Consider the following 21,034-nt stretch of genomic DNA (forward strand, 5'->3'; position numbering starts at 1 on the left):
TATGATAAGGGAATGCCTCCATGGCCTTCGGATGTTGGCTTTTTCCTGCTTTGTGAGACAGATACGTGGACATACATCTTCATCATCTTCTATGTATACATCATCATCATCAGAATCCATATCAATATCATCTAAGGAAAGATCATTGAGTGTGTAATCATCAAAGGAGACCCCCTGAACCTTCTCCTTATACGAGAACGTATGAGGGGTTGAGATCTGTTTTGGTTGTGGACCGCTGGTATTGATCTGCCCCGCTGGTGGACTACCACTGGTATTCGTGGTGGCTTGAAATTCATCAACGTGCATTGTCTTCCTCTTGGAGTTTTTGTGGGATACTTGTGAGGAGAGAATAGGAAAGTCTGCATTTGGGATGGCCGGAGTTGGATGTTCATTGGGCCGGTTGTAATCCGGTGGTAGGCCGGCATTGGGTTCAAGCATCTGATTTGTTTGGGATTTTTTTTTTTTTCTTTTTCTCTTTCTATCTCTAGAATGTTGAATGAATGTTCGCATCAGCTTCTTTAATGTTGACTATGCGGCTTTTGCCCAAATGCCTTCCCCAAGGTCTAAGGATACACTTCTTCAAAAAAATCCCCCTACTACTTCCCCCTACTACTAAGAGAATAAAAGTTCTCTGAAATTTTCCCGCTCAAATCCTCCTACTACTAAGAGAATAAAAGTTCTCTAAAATTTTCCCGCTCAAATGAAATGCTCTATGATTGGTCATCACTCATCACAATATATCACTCCTCACAATATATCATAATTATATCATATTAATTATTTGCCATAAATAGGAGATACTACTACTAATTTTTAATTTGTAAACACACATTAATGAGATATTTTGATTTTCTTATACATGTGTCATTGCATTAATAATACGTATGAGACAAAATATATTGCACAATTTTATTGTATAATTAAGTCATTACTTAAAGTTATTTTTTGGGTAAATGTAATCGTATAATAATATACTCCCTAATGTATTTAATGTCTTCCTACATTATTATCTAAAAAGCCGTGCATTTACGCGGGATCTACACTAGTAAATAAATAAATAAATATAAGGATACACAAATACATATCAAATTCTCACCAATTCTCATTATAGACGGCTATAGACGGATATTGTCCCTCTTACAAATGAAAATGGGTAGTACAAGTGGGTGTAAAATGGATAGCCCCACTTGCACTACTCACTCTCATTTGTGAGAGGGACACTATTCGTTTATAATTATAGACGGATAGTGTCCGTCTTTAATGAGACGGACTGATTGGAAGTTGCCCACTAAAATGTGTGTTGTGTTTATATTAGCAATCTGTGGTGACCCGTTTTAAGATTTAAGACGGAGTATCTGTCTTAAGCAAGACTTATCGGGAAAGATAGATACACCATTTTATATTTATTTACTAGTCTTAAACCCGTGCAAAATTATACCGGTTTGTTTATTCAAATTTTATTTTGACTTTTTTTTGTGAGACCGTGCCTAATATTTATCTCTTTTATAGAAATATTACTGACATTTTATTTTTGCGTTAAACTACCTAACATTTATGTTCTTTTATCAAACACTACCAAAAACATTCTTCCGGCGAAAAAAGTCAAGTTTCTGGCATCACTTGCTATTGTTTTGCAAAACATTACCCTACTTTTTAAAAAAAATTGTCTTCAAACTATCTAATTCTTAATCTTTTCTACCCTAAAATTATTATCCATTTTCCTTATATTTACTCCCGAAATGTTCTTGTAATATTCTTTTCCTTTATTTACTCACAAATAAAAGTTTAGCTATTAATTTGTCGCTTATAATATCACTTCCAATTAAGTTGTCATATTATTAACTTGTGATTATAACAAGGAAGAAAAGATAAGCTTGATAGAGTAACAAATGATGTATGTTTGAGGAAAAATATAACAAATAAAACTGGGAAAATAAACGAATTTTTATGAACAATGAGAAAATTAAAATTAGAGAAATAAAATAAAGAGCGAGAACAATGGGGCTTGTGACCTCGGCAATTAGTTGATCTGTTTATCGTATTCTTTATATTTCTCTGAGCAATTAGTTGATCCATTTAAAAAATATAGTCTTGAAATACATAAAAGTTAGTTGGCCAATGCCTTAGTTTTTCGACAACTTTGGTTTATTTTCAAAATTATGTATTGTATTTTAGTTGTTATTTTGATTAATATATTAAAAACATGTGATTCTAAAAAAAATTACCTTTCAATGAGTCCAGTAATTCATGACACCCATGTAAAAATAATTAAATGATTAAGGTTGCTTTTTAATTAGATTGTATAGATTTTGTACTAAATTTTCTATGTGAAAGTTTGAACGTCCATTTGTCTTCCCATTTCTTTTTTTTTTTCCTTTCTTTTTTTGAGAATGATAAATCTCACAATGTAAGGAGCTTAAAACATATAGAATTATAGGACTTTTTATCTTCTCAGTTTAATAAATGCTAGTATTAGTATATCATCTATTAATTTGTCAAAAATCCTAAATTTTATATTTTTGCATAAATGATAAAATGAGTTAAACAATAGCCTACTACAATTCTCATTACAATCTCATTATGTGTTATAAGACATATACATTAGATAATATGACATGTTTCCATATTAGATAATAGTTTATATTTAGCCATTATCAATGTCAACAGGATTTTGTTGTCCAACTTTTTAATAAGATTGAGATCCTCGCAACTAAAACTTCATTCTATGAGATCTATTTTTCAAAGGAAAAATGATGAATAAAAAACAACACATACCCAAATAAAACATACATTTGAAAGTTTTAGAAATACTTAATTTTTTTTAGTAACCTAAAAACAATTAATCATTCACATTCATATTGTCAATTTTGTAGTTAGTTTATAACACAGTATTGAGTGGAATGGAGGGAGTATTTGGTTAAGCAATTCTAGTATTTCTAACTAGTTTCAATGCAATCCCCTATCTACTAAAAGAATAGGTGAATTTAAAACTCTTCCTAGGGTTTCCTATGAAAGGTTCGTCTATGCTTAGTCATCGCTCTCTCCTACTTGTTCGAGGCTGATTTTTTCGGTTCTGGTACGTGGAAATCTGCAATTTTCGGTTCGGTTATTCACTTTAAGTCTCTTTTTCTGGTTTTTTCTTTTGCCTTTGCGAGTAGTGTGTTTTTATTTTTTGCGATCTTCTTGAACCCTTATTAATGGAAGGCTCGAGTAGAAGAAAGGGTAAGGAGATTATGGAGAATAAGGGTTTGAATTCGACTGCTTTTGATTGGGATGGGGGTGATGATGAGGGGCGTAGTGCTACTCCAGGCTCTATGCTTGTAGGGAAAATATGGGCGTCAAAGGCGATAAATGTGAGGGCGGCTATAGATTCGATGATAAAATTATGGAACCCTAAAGGGAAAATCATTGGTAACATATTGGATCCCAAGGAGAAGGTTTTCTTGTTCAGATTTGATGACGAGAGGGATAAGACCAGAGTGCTAGACGGTCAACCTTGGCACTTTGATAAGTTCGTTTGGTGCCTTAATGAAACACAAGAAGATGGGAAGACAGTTGAGACTCCATTATATAATCTGCCTATATGGGCTCGTGTGTATGATCTCCCGCTGAAAGGGCGATCGAATGAGGCCAGCCTTCGTAGAATTGGGGCTCAAATAGGCTGCTATATTGGGGTGGATGAGGTCCCATTCCCGGAGATGGAAAGAGCTGTGCGGATTCGTGTGGTCCATGATGTTCGTCGACCTTTGAAGAAGGCTGTGGAGATACGCATGTCCTCGAGTAGGGTGCTTGACTTTAAGATTAAATATGAGAAATTACCTACCTTTTGCTATGGATGTGGGGTGCTTGGCCATGGAGAGAAGGATTGTGATGAGGGCCCTTATGAAACGGAAGAACTGTCGTTTGGAGATGATTTGCGTGCTTCGCCATGGAAGGTGGTTAAAACAAATGTTGAGGTCACGTCTAGAGTGGCACGAAATTTGAGTAGTGATTTTGCAGATGAACAAAAGCGGAGTGAGGAAGATGATTTGGCAAAGATGGTGGAAAAACTCCAAGCTTTTGCACTAACACATAGGGCAAAAAAGAGGGGGACCTTGGTGGAGAAGACTGGAGGCACTGAGGAGGAGCCTATCATGGTGGAGAAAAACCAGGAGGTTGGGCACTATACCGTGGGGACAGCTGAGGTTACTATGGATGTGGGAGAAGGAATTGGGAGGGCTGATGACATAAGCAGTGGGTGGGGGAAAGCAGGCTGATTTCGGAGGGAAATAAGGCCACTGTGATGGAGTTAGCTGTGGAGAAAAGCGGGGTTTCTGTTGATGGAGGAGAGGAAGGAGGTATGGGTGTGAGTAGGAGTATAGGGCAGCATTGGACACGTTTAGCAAGGGTAATTGGTGAGGGTAAGACATATCAGAAGGAGGTGCTGAATAATAATAAAAAAAATGAAGTAGAAATGAGGACGAGAATAAGGAGGGTGGCATGAATAAAAAGGTTAATTATCACAAGGATGTGTCTATATCTGAGGCGGAGGTTGAATTAGCTCAACCCCGCCGGGCCCAATGAGTATTTTGAGCCTTAACTGCAAGGGGCTGGGCAACCCCGATGCAGTAGGCGGTCTTCAAAACCTTATCCGACGGGAGGCCCCGGCTATTATATTCTTATGCGAAACTAAATTGAATAGTCGTGATATGAGGAAAGTTAGGAATCGTTTGGAGGGGTATAGTGGATATGAGGTGGATAGTGTAGGAAGGTCGAGTGGGCTGGCTTTACTATGGCGGAACGATGTTATCTGTCACTTTCGTTCAGCGTCAGTTCATTATATTGATGTGGATGTTGAGTTCGATGGTAGTAGATGGCGTCTTACTGGCTTCTATGGGTGGGCTGCTGTACAGGATCGTCACCTGTCTTGGCAACAACTCCGAATCCTTGCTCGAGAATCTGATGACCCGTGGATATGTGTGGGTGACTACAATAAAATCCTTTTCTCAAATGAAATGAAAGGCGGTGAAAGGGCGCAATGGCAAATGAATAACTTTCGGGATGCTGTGGATGAGTGCGGGCTTAGATATTTACCTATGGAAGGCTATGCTTTTACTTACGATAACGGGCAGGTTAGGGAAGACAACCGTCAGAGCAGAATCGATCGGGCTATGATAACAAGTTCGTGAGGAGATTTGTTTCCGTATGCAAAGCTTGTCCACCTCTCTCGAGAATGGTCTGATCATGCGCCAATTAAGGTGATTCTTCAGCGTAGTGGGATAGATATGCAGGAGCGATCAAAGCTTTTTCGGTTTGAACAAATTTGGGTAGGAGAGAATGGGTGCGAAGATGCGGTCAGAAGGGCGTGGGATTTGGATACGGGAGACCTGCTTGAGACAATTAATCGATGTGACTTCAAACTGAACGAGTGGAAAGGAGTAAGCATTGGTAAAATTCTTAGGGATCTAAAGAAGAAAAGGAGCAGATTAGACCGCCTTAATGCGGGAGGACGATCGTTGCAATTAGTGAAAGAGAGACAGCAGCTTGTTTGTGATATAGCCCATCTACTTAGACAGGAGGAATTCTTTTGGCGGCAGCGATCGAGAGCTCTGTGGTTACGTGATGGGGACCGTAATACTAAGTTCTTCCATAGGAAAGCAGGCCAACGCAAAGCAAGGAACCATATCTCTAAACTCATTGATGACGAGGGGAGGACACACACTACTAATCAAGCTATTGCCTCGTGTGCCATGTCCTATTTCTCCGAGTTATTTAGCAGCTCTCGGCCTACAAAATTTGGAGCCATTCTGGTCGGGATAGAGGGTCGAGTTACGGAGGAAATGAACGCTGGGCTAAGCAACGACTATAGTGAAGAAGAGGTGATTACTGCTCTCAAACAAATGCACCCGCTCAAAGCTCCAGGTATCGATGGTATGAATGGACTCTTTTATCAAACTTATTGGCATATTATCGGACCCTCTGTTATTCGAACAGTGTTGAATGTCCTCAATGGGGCTCCTATTCCAGAGGGCCTTAACAAAACTAATATCGTTTTAATTCCGAAAAAGAAAGCCCCCGACAAAATGTTTGTGTTTCGACCAATTAGCCTTTGTACTGTTATCTATAAATTGATTTCAAAGGTCTTGGCAAACCGCTTAAAAGTTTTTCTGGGTGAGATTGTGTCGGAAAATCAAAGTGCCTTTACTCCTGGTCGCCTCATCACAGATAATGTCCTTATTGTGTTTGAACTGTTCCATCATATGAAGAATTCGAGAAGTGGGGGTGGCCATATGGCACTTAAGCTCGATATGTCTAAAGCGTATAATAGAGTTGAGTGAGGATTTTTGCGAGCGGTTTTAAATGTTATGGGATTCGAGAGTCGGTGGGTTAATCGGGTTATGATGTGCGTGGAAACGGTGTCATATGCGGTGAGCTTGAATGGGTTGCTTTCTAAGGAGTTCAGACCGGAGAGAGGAATTCGACGGGGTGACCCTTTATCCCCGTACCTTTTTATCCTGTGTGCCGAAGTGTTCTCGAGTATGATCAGGCGTGCTATCGAGAATGGGTCCATCCATGGTATCCGTATTTCTCCACATGCTCCCACTGTTTCACACCTCTTTTTTTGCAGACGATAATATTATTTTTGTGAAGGCAAAGGGGAGGGAAGCGAGATGTGTGCGTGATATCCTGCGTGATTATAAGTAGGCCTCGGGCCAACTTGTGAGCTTGGAGAAAACGACGGTTTCGTTTAGCAAGGGTACGACTTGGGATAGGAAACTGGAGGTGCTTGGTGTACTTGGAGTCCGTATGGTGGAGGAGCAAGAGAAATACTTGGGGCTACCTACAGTCGTGGGGCGGTCAAAGTATGTGGTCATAAGAACGATACGTGATAGACTTAGCAAAAATTTACAAGGATGGCGGGGTAAGTTACTCTCAAAAGCGGGGAAGGAAACTTTGATAAAGGCTATAGGCCAATCCATTCCTACTTACGAGATGAGTATTTTTAAGCTCCCGGCTAATTTTTGTGACGATTTGCGTTCCCTCATATCACGGTTTTGATGGGGAAGTGAGAATGGGAAACAAAAGATTCCTTGGGTGGCGTGGGATAAGATGTGTAGGCCTAAATGTCGAGGGGGAATGGGTTTTCGAGACTTTAGGAAGTTCAATATATCGCTTCTCGGTAAACAAGCTTGGCGTTTGATGACTAATTCTGATTGCTTAATGGTGAGATTCTAAAAGGGAAATATTTCCGAAATTCATCCTTCATGGAGGCTGAATTAGGCAATAATCCTAGCTACACTTGGCGAGGGATATGGGAGGCTAGGGATGTCCTTAATATGGGTGCTCAGAGGAGAATTGGAGATGGCCTTAGTACGCGTATTTGGGAGGATCCGTGGGTGCCTGGTACACAAACCAGACGCATCATTTCGCCAAGGGAGGAAGCTAATGCCCTTCTTGTTGCTGACCTTATGGCGAAGGACGGTTTTGGGTGGAATGCCTCGAAAGTCCAGGCGATTTTCTTACCATTTGAGGCGAGTCGTATTCTTAATATTCGGATTAGTCATACCAAACCTATGGATGAGTGGTGTTGGGACTTGGAGAAGGACGGAGCATACACCGTGAAATCTGCCTATCACGCCCTCAACGGAGACGGGACTGAAATGGCGAGCTCGTCTGATTATGCGAGTGAGAAGCAACTCTGGAATATCGTTTGGAAAACCCCGGTTTTACCTCGCATAAAAGTGTTCTTTTGGCAGCTTTGCAATGATGCTATAGCTACCAAAAAGAATATCGCAGCCCGATCGGAATTGGCGGATACTATGTGCCCGAGATGCCATGACTATGTGGATACTTGTCTCCATGTGGTCCGGGATTGTGGGTGGGTTGGGGGGGTTTGGGGGAACGGGAGTTGGAGGTTGGACGGGGGATGGAGCATAGAAGGGTGAGAGATTGGGTGATAGACATTATGCGGGATATGGGAGCGAGGGAGCGAGTCAATTTAATGGTTGGTTGTGGGGCTATATGAGAGCGACGAAATAAGGCTATTTTTGAGGACGGAGAATGGAGGGCGGATTGGTTCTTCGACGTATAAGAGAGCTAATTGCAGAGATGAGTGGCATGGATGAGGTGGGGACTGATCGTGGTGGGGGAAGAACTAGGGGGAGTGAGAGTGTGGCAGAAGGTTGTACAGAGGGCGATTCTACAGCTGAGCTGGGGTGGGAGGCGCCGAGGGCAGGTGTGGCCAAAATTAATGTTGATGCGGGTTTGATAGCGGGGCTAGGGGTTGGATGGGGGTTGGTTTGTCGTAATAGCCAGGGGAGTGTGGAGTGGTGTGTGGCGTCACAAACGAGCGTGGACATGGAGCCTAAGTTCGCGGAAGCAATGGCGATCCTACACGGAGCCCAGGAAGCACGTAGAGCGGGAATTAAGCATGTCATCTTTGAAAGCGATTGCTTGAGCGTAGTGGAAGACCTTCGATTGAAGAAGCATGGTCGGAGTGATATACATTTAGTCTATTTAGATATTTTATCTACTTGTTTGTTTTTTGATTCCTTTAGTTTTTCTTTTGTTCGTCGTAAACTCAATGCGGTTGCTCATTCACTTACTCACCTCTATCCATGGTTTGAGGGTAGACGTGCCTGGTCGGATGACTTCCCTCCTGATGTTGTAAACTTGGTTCAGAAGGAGTTAATAGTTATGGCATAATACTCATTTGGGTATTTCAAAAAAAAAAATTCTAGTATTTCTCTTCTTCAAATAGTCTTCTTTCTCCAATGAACTATCCCTACAAAAAAAATCCACTGAGTGATTAATAACAAACAAAATTGTGGAATTTAATTTATATAATATTAACCTTATTGTTATTAAGTTTTCCCTTAAATAATGTAATAAATAGGGTATTGAATCATAAAGATATAAGTATATTTACTTTTGAATAGCACAACTCCACAAATCTTGTTAGCCTCTAAATAAGAACAAAACAACATATATGTGAAGGTTAAAAATGTGAAGATTACTTCATAACCAATGAAACTTAAAAATAAATAAATAAATAAATAAATTATTAATTTAAAACCTTAATACATGACTTACCTGACTTACCTTGATATTGATACAATGATAAGAAAGATTATTGACACATACATATAATTATTTTGGTGCTGGGAGTAAAAAAATATTGGCTTGAATTTTGGCTCACAAATGTTGCCTTACATCAAACATTTATAGCTAAATGAGGATGCATTTTATGACTTTTGTGATTTTTTTATTATTATTATCAAATTTAGTATATAAATAAATATGTAGAAAGGTTTTATGACTTTTAAGCATTCATTTTCATTATTAGCAAATTTAATATAGGCATAAATAAAGATTAATGAGAAAAGAAATGTAAAAGGTATTTTTTTTTTATTTTTTATTTTTACAAAATCCACATTGCATGAGAATTGTTTAGGGAGCTACCTTATGAAATTAAAAGATGGTGTATATTTTGTCTTACCTTTTATTTATAAATTATATTTATAGATTTATATATGTATCCAGATGAAATTGAGCCAGTTTATTGCAATAAGATATAAGAAGTAGTTGCACATATAAATAGTTTAATATTAGAGTGATGTAAATTTTTATTTTTCGTTTAACCTATTTTAGTTATAAAAATTAAAAAGGTCAATGTTTAATACGGAGTATTAAGTATGTTATCATTTGCCCTTAATATTTACAAATTCTTTATTATTTTAAACGGCGTAAAATTAGAATTTTGTGATATTTTATGTGTTGCTTAAAATATTCTAAGAATAAACATAGAAAATTAAATTTTTGTATGAATTTTGATTTTTAATTGTTGTTTAATTTATCTAAAAATTAAAAAGACTGAAATTTAATGTTTGTTATGCTAGTTTATTTTTCATGTAAATAGTTTTTTAATTTGTGTATTTTTGTAAATGGGTCATTATATGAACATGAATTACCCTCTTAATTAAACACGTCATACTACATGGAGGATTGGCGCCGTGGATTTTAGCAATGCAATGTGACATTTAGTAATGCGAGGTGGCATTTAGTCCATGTCTATGTGGCTTTAAATGTTTACCCTTTTAATAAGATTTATAGATTAAAGTAACAAAATGGAGGGGAATTATAGGAGAAAAATTAAATAGTAGAAAAAAAAACTATGAAAGGAAGGGTAGTTTTCGGCAAAACCCTTTCTATAAAAGAGATTTTTTTAAGCTTTGTAATTGGTTTCATAAATTAAGGTACTTTTGACCCCATCACAATTCACAATTTGACATAAATTTTGATTAATGAATTCATCACTTTACTAATTCTTAATGGGGCACGGGTATAAAATAGAGGTGATCATTGGCGAGCTTGAGTCGGATATGGACGAGCCTACACTTGAAAAAATTATATTACCTGTATCTATTATAGCAGGTCTAGTTTGATTGTCCAAGCCCTGCCCGTCAAAATAGGCGGGCCTACCCGCAGACTCAAAATTAAAACAAAAAATCCGGTTGCGAACCTAAACAGAACTACCTACTACCAAAAATAAAGTACGCTTCAGAACTATTTTTGGACTCGGCTTTGTTTGAGTTAAGTTTAAACCAAAAAATAGTTAGTTTATATTTGTAGACATTTTTTTATGTTATTAAATTTGTCATGTAGATAAAAATAGGAAAATATATATTTTTTAACTCTCTTAATTTATACCCGCCGATTAAGTTTAGCTGACATATTTTTGTTTTCCGTTACCTATTATTTTAAAGTTTTTTTTTTATGACCAAGCCCGCCTAAACAGCGGGTCAGGTGCGACAGGTTAAATGAGCCGACTTGCACTTGATCAGCTCAAGTGTAAAACTAATTTACTAGCAAACGGACCCAATATTCCCCGTAAGTCCATAACATTGATTAGGGTTAAACTCTAATTCCAAATTCCAAATTCTAACTCACCTAGGTTTTCATCAACTCCATAAACCTTTTCTCGAAAAACCCTGACCTACTCCCATGCACAATTGCACACTCCCTTATTATTATTAGCTTCCTCCAAACCTTAATTCTCACAATTATTCTCCATAAATGCCCAAATCTCTCACAATTATTCAACAATGACGGTCGATTTTGAACAATGGGCAGGTTCCCTCGGCATTAATCTATCCTGGTTAACTGGGATTCAGTCAAATTACCTCTTGGGGAGGATTTTGGCATTATAAGGTATCGTATTCGATGAACTTTTTGCTGATATAGTAGATGGCTCGTTCTTCGCCGTCGAGTGTTTGTGCTAGCATTTCTCCCATGACCGTGTCGGTAACGGTTAGGTAGAGGGATAAGGGAATTCCCTGCTGAGGTGGCATAAGGACATGAGGTTTGGCAAAAAAAGGTTTGGTGCATCAGACAAAGGAGATGATCTAAACTGAACAGAAGGACAGTCAATACTACGATCTTCGCTGGTCTGGTACCTCATCTGGATTCAGAGAAACCAGGCTCATTACAACAACGTTCTGATGAGCCTTGGTTGGGTTGCTGCTCAAGTTCAGATGTTGATAAAGGAGAGTTATAAGCCATTTGCCTAGCTTGATTAGCCCAAAGGATAGGAGATGGTTTACTATAATGCATATTGCTTGTTAGTGTATTGAAATGTGTTTAAGTAGCTGTTATGCAAAGTCTATAAACATTGCTGTAATCGATTCAGTTGGTGATTTTAATGAAATGCTTACATTCTACCAAAAAAAGACATGAGGTTTGGACATGATTTCCTTTATCCTATCGAAGGCTTTTTGGCAATCGCCGTCCCAATCGGTGTGATCGGTGGCGCGGAGCTTCTTGAAGATAGATTCGCAAATCATAGTGAGTTAGGTTATGAAGCGGCTGATGTATTGGACTTGACCGAGAAATTCATTCATGGCGGTTTGAGTTTTAATTCTTTTGTTGCAAATCAATTTTAGCAAAATTCGATGCGATTTAATTCAAACTCGAACTATTTTTTCTCTCTCGGATAATTTCAAAACAATTCCATTTGAAGAATCCAAGCGTGACGTCTTGTCGCGGAATTTTCAAAATTTATTTTCAAACAAAAAATTTGAAAATTTTAACTTCAAGTCATCGTGGTTATTTTTGGTTTCAACAAATACTTTTCATGTTTGCGTGTATACGTATGTGTTACTTGTTGCCTGTTTTCTACACTAACAAAGCAGAAACAAATGTCGAAGCAAATGGGAATCAGCCATTGACCGTGCTTCTCCGAAACACAGCACAAAAAAAAAGGCCAAGCACAAACGAACTACAAACCAAAAACATATATATAAAGACCGCCTCAAACAAAATATACACATATACAAACCAAAGTCCAAAACACGGGCAAACAACTACAAACTACTCAACGCCTCACGGCGGACCAGCCTCGGTCCCGCTAAGAGTCGCGGGCAAAGCAGACACAACCTCTTGCTTTGGCGTCCTTTTCGGAGAACTCTCCACCGTCTCCCGCTCCATCGTGATACGAAGCTCCTCTGCCTTGGCCAACTGAACCCTGAGAGAAGCAATCTCAGCATCCCGGCTCCGCAACTCTTCCTCGCGGCGCCTCAAGTCCTGCTGTCGAACGCTGAGTTCGAGCTCCTATACGTAGATCGTCGATCTCGCCTCATCCAACTCAGCACAGACCCGAGCAAGCTCCACCGGATCCGCAGTACTCTGCAAAACGCAACTCAGATCGCTAAGATATAACCATGAAATGCAACACAAAAAGCCACAAAAATAACCAACAAAAGGCACCTGCACAAGCCGAGACTCCCTTGCAGCCAGGTCACCATCAAGCGCCCTCCACCGATTAGCTATCTGCCATAGAGCCTGATGACTAACGGTCGACACCTATACAACAAAACAAAACCTTTCAGCAAAAGACTACACGCAGAGCAAAAACAAGATACAAACAAGAAGAAGAGCTCAAGCTAGTAGCTCACCCTCAAAACCGTACACCTCCACTCCATAACAACGTCGGTCACCTCAGGAACCGCAGGCTCTAGCAAACATAGCTGCAACCCTTCACCACTCAGGCCCAGGAAGGTGGTATGTGCTGTAACACCCCCATACACCAAGGTGCCTTACCAAGACCACCATAGCACATGGAGATGCTAACATCTCGGTTACCCGAGGTATAGTAACCAAAGGAGACCATAAAGAAACATACTTTAAGTTTAAAAGTTAAGTATGCGTACAACTTAAAACCAAAACTGGAAATATAAAATACAACCTTCTCAAACTGAAATCCAAAACTGAAATAAAACTATCATAAACTGTCACCGGAAGACTAAAAGACTCGGACTAGTGATGACTCCATCCCCAGCTAGATCCCGCGCATACTCCATAGAAATACCTGCTAATCAACTACTCACCATCCCCAAACGGATCACCACAGTTTTCAAAACATTTAAATGGGGTCAGTTACCGAATAATCAAGATAAGCAAACAACAACATTTAGTAAACACATTCCTCCAACTCCACCTCATCACCAATCACCTGACTACAGACTAAAGTGTGTAGCCCTGCCAGAATATTCATCGCAACAGATATTTCACTCCGTCAGTGGGGACCGCACTCGTACCACCTAAGCCCCGCTCAAAACCGTAGAGCGAATAACCTATGTCCATTAATGTGCACATCCCCCTTGTGACGGGAACCACAAGGGGCGGATTAAGGGCGTGAAGCCATTCCCGAAGATGACTCCACTCAGCCGAGGGCGCACCTCGCGAACCACATACAATCAAACAACCAAGCTCACAATACCAATATAAACATGCCAAATCCAAGGTGACAATCTCAACAATAAAGTAATCTTGCCAATACCACAATCATCATCTTATACTTAATTATACACACAACTGAGTAGGGAAGCCCTATCTTTTCGCAATCTGCTATAACTGCAACCAAACATACAATTGTACAAGAGTACCACATCATCACCTACAACAATAATTAGCAACTACACATCATAATCTGATTTCTATCCAAACCCCCAAATTACCCAAATTAGGGTTTAAATAAACTTAGCAAATCAATAAAAGAACAACATAGAGATCTTACCCAAAATTCGAGGATCGCAAGGATGTAAAAATTTCCAAAAGCTATGAACCCTAGCCTTAGATTTGATTGTAAAAGATGGAGAGGAGTGAACATCGTTTGAAGTTTATGAAAGTCCTTTTGAGAATAAAAGAAAAAATGAAAAGAAATGATGAAATAACTAATAAATACCTTCTCCACTTTTACGATCAAACCGCGTCAAAATTCCGTAAATAACCCAGGCACTTGATCGAGTACCGGACGTACTCGATCGAGTACCCCTTACTCGATTGAGTACCCACAGATCAGAAAGCACTCCAACACCCACATACAACTTACTCGATAGAGTACCCTCTACTCGATAGAGTACCCTAAGATCAAAATACCCGAGGTGTTACAGTCTTCCCTCTTTAAAAATGAACTTCATCCCCGAAGTTCAAACCCAACCTATAAAACATGTACACCTAACACTAACTCCACCAACTATGCCTACCTCCACAACGCGGCTCACGATATCATATCAACTATAGTAGAGCCTCTCGACACTAACTACATAATACTACTTCCACAAATGCCACTGACTCCGTCTCACTAACATATTATCCACTAGCAAATCCAATATCAAGACAATCCACCAAACAAGATCAACCACCAAAACGGAATGTTACATTCTACCACCCTTAAAATAAACTTCGTCCTTGAACTTTACTCACACTCATAAACATCATACTACTACAAGCACTGCCATGACCTTTAATAATATCAAGCACAATACAAATCCATCCTTTATTCTACACCAAGACTTAAACTTCCAAATATACTACAACATGTACAACCATCAAACTCTCTTTGTCGCATCCTACTCCTCTTAAGATAAATGTTACGTCCTCGTAACCCACTAATACAAGATCCTTAGCTGTCACCTCATCTTATGTCACCTATCACCGACTATAACTTCAACACCGACAACCATCCCATATCCAAGGCTCTCTCTCCCTAACAGCTCTCGTGTCTCCAATTATTTTGTACTCGATCTAACCTATGCCATAAAATCCTCAACATAACCACTACTCCAACTCTTCAACATTACCGCAAAACGACATACTTCTTTATACATGCACTTATCTCCATAATCATAACTCACGATCCACAATTGTTACACACACTCACACTAGATCCTCAAGTTCTTCTTTTTATTGCTGCAAAACTCATCCATAACTTCGCATGATAGTAATTTCTAACAGCCTATACTTACTGTCCCAATAAAGATTACGAAGCACTTGCCGCTTCTAGCTCAGCACACCCACCTTCCACAAATCACTTGCCACAACTATATCAACCAATGCCTCATCTAAAACAAGATCAAAAGTACTCTAACAACCTCTCACTACTGTGTCCCATCAACAGAATATCATTATACCATGACAACAATGACCACATGCGCAACTCTCTTCCATATCATATTCTACCCTCACTCCCAAGCCGAACTGGTTAGAAACATCAATAAACAAAATAACAATCTATATGCCCAGACCGAAACTCACAGGAAACAGCAGTAAATAAAGCAACAATCTATATAACTGATATACACTTTCAAAAATTCGTCTCATAATCCCGCCTACTCAACCACAACTGATGACGGCATCGCAACACCGCCACCAACAGCCGCACCGCAGCGCGAAAGTAGCCGCATCGTAACACGGAGTACCGTGCCTGGATCGCACCCGGAACACAACAACCACATTACTACAAAACTATACTCTCGACACAACAATCATCACATGACTCCTCCAATCACCATTACCCTTTCTGAATACCGTCCTATTAGGTTACCATACACAATATATAACAAGGAACACTCAGATAATAACTTTATGACTATCACACTATACCACTTCTCGTGAGGTCAGAACCTCACACAAACACTTACACACATCGTAGACCCATAATCGAACCTAACTAGCCAATCCCGATCACGTAAGTTACCACTTGATAAAGGTTATCTCTCGCCCAAGCTTAACTCGTATGCCCTTCATAGCACATTCTCCCATTCGCATAACTATCACATCCTGACAAATGTACCCATATCATTAATACTCCCTACTAGCAAAAGCCTCTTATATCCACATCTTATACTCCCTCACAACCATATATACCAATTCGGCCTCCACAAAATCAACCCCTTTAGAACGATTATCCTCTCAATTTATCAGCATCTTTAGCCACTTGTGACAATATCACGACGCCACCATCTTTCGTATCGCTACCCTCTCCATATCACCTCTAAATGTAACAATTCATATCCTATCCTCGGTTACCATCCCAACTAATGAATACCAAATCCATCAACGATATTTCCTCAACATTCATTCCAATTTTGTCCTTAATTGTATCGTCACCTAGCTCACCACCCAAAGTCTCATATCATGCAAATACTCTGCCAACTTCTTACCCTCTTAATTCCTCAAAACTCATGACTAGTATGTTGTCCTGAAATTTATCTATAACTATTAACTCACACCCTCATGATAGTATCATACATCTCGATGATTCCTTACTTCCATATCTCATAACTCCGGTCGACATTCTTTTAATTTAGTCCGCTCATTCTTTTCCCTTTACACTCGACAAAATCAATTAACAATTCAACTCCTTATTCCTACTACCTAACTCTTTAGTGCTTCAGTTACCTTCTCATTGCTCCAAACTTCAAATTCCATTAATTTATATCAGTACCTTCACACTCTTTCTTACCAAGGACCCTCTCTCATCATGCTACTTACTCACACTTGCCATCAATCAGTCCACAGAATCAACGTTTACTCTTCAATTAATTGCATCTCCCTTTTACATCTCTAGAAACAAAGATTTGTTTCATACCATTAATTGCCCAAGGAAACTACACACTAGGCTCACCTCTTGATAATCCAAATTCCCAAACTCGGCCACGATCTACACATCGCGGCATAACTTGATCTAAGCTCACTATACACCATTCATTTCCATCCCTCTATAATGACCTTCCATCACATATATCCTTAACCAACACAATCCTAACCATCTCCCTCCATAAATCTTTACACATCCCAAGTTGCCACTATTCACATCCTTCCTTTCATGCATTTCATTCTCACATTTCTCAGACTTACTTACCTCTCTAACCATGTACGATTATCACTACTCTACTTGAACCCACGACCATATCACTCACCATACCCAGTAGCGATCCAACATAGCACGGATCAAACACAGGTTCAACCTAATCGAAGCCCCGTGAATCTCACGCCAAGCAACAACCATCGAGCCCATGGCCGACCTCTCTATCAACGCCCTCGAACCTACTCGCAGGATGTCGTAGAAATCCATGGAAGTTGAGAAGCCTGAGAATGTCGCCATGGTAGCAATATCTTGAAATTGAAAATCAAATAAGGTCAGAACACCTATTCAGGTCTGAAACAGCAAAAATGACAAAAGCTCAAAAAGCAGCAAACTCATCAGGCCCTCGTGTGCACGGTAGGAGATGTGAGTGTCGAGCCACAACAACAACTGGCTGCCGTCGAAACCCGCAGCCCAAGCAGGCGCCGCCTGCAAGTTCAGCCCACGCGGAGCCTGAACCCGCCTAGCCTCCTAGTCACGGACAAAAGCATCGTCTGTCTCTGTCTCCACTCTCCGCCTTTTCGCACCGTGATTCGGTCTAAACTTTGTCGTCTAAGCTTACCAATCAAAACAATATTTATAATCTCAACTAACTACTCTTAGTAGAGTGGCAAGTAAAGGTCGGATCCCAAAGGACGGGTATTGTATTGATTTAACGGTTGTAGAGAGTTATGTCTTAGGGTGTCACGATTTGGGTTGAATTTGAGTTTGCAATCTACACTACTTAACAATGAAATGTAAATAAGTGAAAGCAAAACAAAGCAAGTAAACAAATAGGGTTTGTAAACAATTGATTAAGGCACTAGGGTGTCATGGGTTCATAAGGGAATCATGGTGAGATCTCATAAACAAGTTTCATAGACGCAAGCAAACTATTGTTGTAGTGGAGTCGAGTTAGTTTATATCCACTACAAGAAATCACGACAAGGGCAACTAAGAAAGGCGACTGATTTCAGTCGCCCTTATAAATTTAGCGACTAAGAACAGTCGCCCGCACTTGGTAGCAAGGTTTAGTCGCATTTGGCGACGGGTCATAATCGCCAAATATGGCGACTGTATTTTTTAAAACGAGCTACGGATAACAGTCGCCAAATTGGCGACTGATATTCCACTTCAATCGCCAAATTGGCGGCTGTTATCAGTCGCCATTTAGTGGCCACGTCATTTTTTATGTGGTCAATTGGCGACTGTTTTCAGTCGCCATGTTGAATTTCATATCAGAAGGTTGGCGACTGATATCCGTTGCCAATTTTCCATTTTTTGTCGCCAATTTTACATGTTTTTTAGCCTAGAAATCATTTTTGACCTAGCCAAATACGTAAAAACTTGGAAAGAAACCAACAACACCAGCAGACAACACAAGGGAAGCCAAATACGTCCAAATTTTATACATAAAATCAAGTTTCATACACACAAGTACGAGTTTTGGTGCTTAACATCATCCGACAATAACGTTTTCTCTAATAACCTAACTACATAACCGGGAAACTTGCTCCCGCTCCACTACCACCTTCATCCCACTGTTGCAATTGGCGAAATAGGAGTTCATCCTTTCCATTTCCTCCTTCATCCTCCTTATTTCTTAATCTCTCTCGGCGTCCCGCTTATCTTTGGCGGCTAGTTGAGATTGAAGCTGACTTACGATACCCGGGGCATAAGTTTGTTGTTGGGAGGAGGGCCCTCTTTTTTGTTGGAGGATCGTAGTAAAGCTCTTTTGCCATCTCGGTTTCGTACACATCTCCTCTTTGGAACCCCTCAACAAGATCAAACCATAGCTCGTTGTCGACAATGTCCGGGTTGCTCTTCTTTCGGACAAGGAATCGATCTTACAAAATTGATAAAACGTCAATGGTTAGAGGTTACTTGTCTAAAAATTGATAAAACATATAATTAACACATTAAGAAATTAAATTTTTGACACTTACATATAAGTCTTGATCTTTTGCCTTCATGAAGATCAACTTACCCTTACTTGTCTTCTTGGTGTGGGTGTTAACAAAGAGATATACAACCGAGGGCATCTTGCCCTTAGTCTTCTTGGCCTTCCGGAAAAAAAAAACAAGGAGCTGTTACTCAAACAATTAAACAAGGAGATGTTACTAAGAATTAAATATAATAGCTAAGACTAAATTACAAGACTATTAAATTAAAAGCTAAGACTAAGAACTTACACTTAACAACACTCGATCGTGGAAAGATTGAGACCCTCCGTAATGAGTAGGCTCAACTTCCGCGTCCTTTTCTCTTCCCCTCTATACGGGTTCTCATTTTGTTGGATTTGAGGCTGTTCGGGATCGAGAGAATATTTTTCTCCATGGGAGATCCAATTTTAGTAGTTTGGAAAAAAACCATTTGTAATAAGATGCTCTTCTAATTCAATGTCAAGTAAATATTTTAAGTTTTTGCATTTAGTATAAGGACACCTAAGTTTATGTTGTTCCAAATCATATGAATCTTGACATCTAACAAATTCAATAAATCCACGAACTCCCTTTACAAATCTAGCGATAGGACGTTTCTTCTTATCTACTCTTTCTTCGTACATCCAGCTACGTTCAGATCTTTTCATTTTAATCTAGACAATATATAACAAACTAACCATTTTAAATAGTATTTAATTTCAACAAAAAATTCTAAATTGAAAATTGTACTAACTTATCACATTATAGTACTTCAACAATAGTTATCTCATCCTCCATATTATACTAACTTCAAGATTTCAATTGGGTCCTTATCACTCCAACATAAACCCATCAATGTACGTTTCAAGTCACTAGCAAACACACATTTGTGATTTATTAATGAGAAAAAAAATTCGGCAGCAATTCCCCTTAGTTCTCCAAATACACAATGTGGAATAAATTTAAATTCCACATATGTATTCAGAGAACATCAAAGGAATTGCCACCAACTCTTTTTTCATTAATAAAATCACAACTATGTGTTTACTACCTAAGTGACTTAAAACGTACAAAGACAGTCCTAAAGTGGGGACTATTCAAGAATTGCTCCTAATGAGTAATTCTTGAGCGGGTACTAGGTCATTATTAAACAAGTTGTCAAAAATATAAATAAAATTTTGAAAAGTGCAATTTATACGTCATGCTCATTCTAACTTAATTTCGTCAATTATAAGGCAAATTTGTGTTATAACTAAAGTATGAAAACATTTGACAATACTAACATTATTCTAATCAACAACTAACTAAACTCTATTCCAAGATCATAATCAATAACATTGCTAAAACTACACTAACATTAACAATAACTTACTACCTTCAACAATACTAACACTATACTACCTTCAACAATACTAACACTAAGTTACTTCCTTCAATAATCCCCCTTTTATTACTAAGAGAATAAAAATTCTCTTAGTTTTCCCGCCTAAAGAGACTTCTTCTCAGTTGGGCCTATTTTTCTGGATACTACTAATACAACAAGATTTGATGGATTGTAAATTGTATACCTTATACGTAACCCACTTTTTTCTATCTCATCTATCAAAGTAAAAGTTATTAATAGCCCACAATTTTGGACTCTATATGTCATATTACAGGCTAGATGACTGAACTTGATTTCGTATAAATTTAAATTTATATTATACTGTATTTATATGTTACCTCTTTTGTAATAAATCATCACTTACTTATTATGTAAATTTTTATTTTAGTAATATGGACTATATTTTAAAGGATGTAAAAACAATTATGTATTTTTTTATTAGAAATAAAAAAGTGAAAACATTATTTTAATAATTCGTAAATTGTCTTTTTAGATGCGTGGAATACTATTTTTACCGCTTTTCGTTTTAAGGTCAATACGCATTTTAATAAGATTATACAACTA

General features: G+C 38.7%; 2 protein-coding genes across 2 annotated transcripts; both read left to right on the forward strand.

The window, feature by feature from the left end:
- Positions 1–4,282: 4,282 nt before the first annotated feature.
- Positions 4,283–6,317, forward strand: LOC141620279 (uncharacterized). Its single transcript, XM_074437195.1, has 3 exons — positions 4,283–4,400; positions 4,807–5,111; positions 5,193–6,317. Exons 1-3 carry the CDS (start codon positions 4,283–4,285, stop codon positions 6,315–6,317), a joined length of 1,548 nt encoding a protein of 515 aa, XP_074293296.1.
- A 1,723-nt stretch (positions 6,318–8,040) lies between these two features.
- On the forward strand, positions 8,041–8,685 carry LOC141620280 (uncharacterized). Its single transcript, XM_074437196.1, has one exon. It carries the CDS (start codon positions 8,041–8,043, stop codon positions 8,683–8,685), a length of 645 nt encoding a protein of 214 aa, XP_074293297.1.
- The last annotated feature ends 12,349 nt before the right edge of the window (positions 8,686–21,034 follow it).

The sequence above is a fragment of the Silene latifolia genome, chromosome X (assembly GCF_048544455.1).
Source record: "Silene latifolia isolate original U9 population chromosome X, ASM4854445v1, whole genome shotgun sequence".
Classification (NCBI taxonomy): domain Eukaryota; kingdom Viridiplantae; phylum Streptophyta; class Magnoliopsida; order Caryophyllales; family Caryophyllaceae; genus Silene; species Silene latifolia.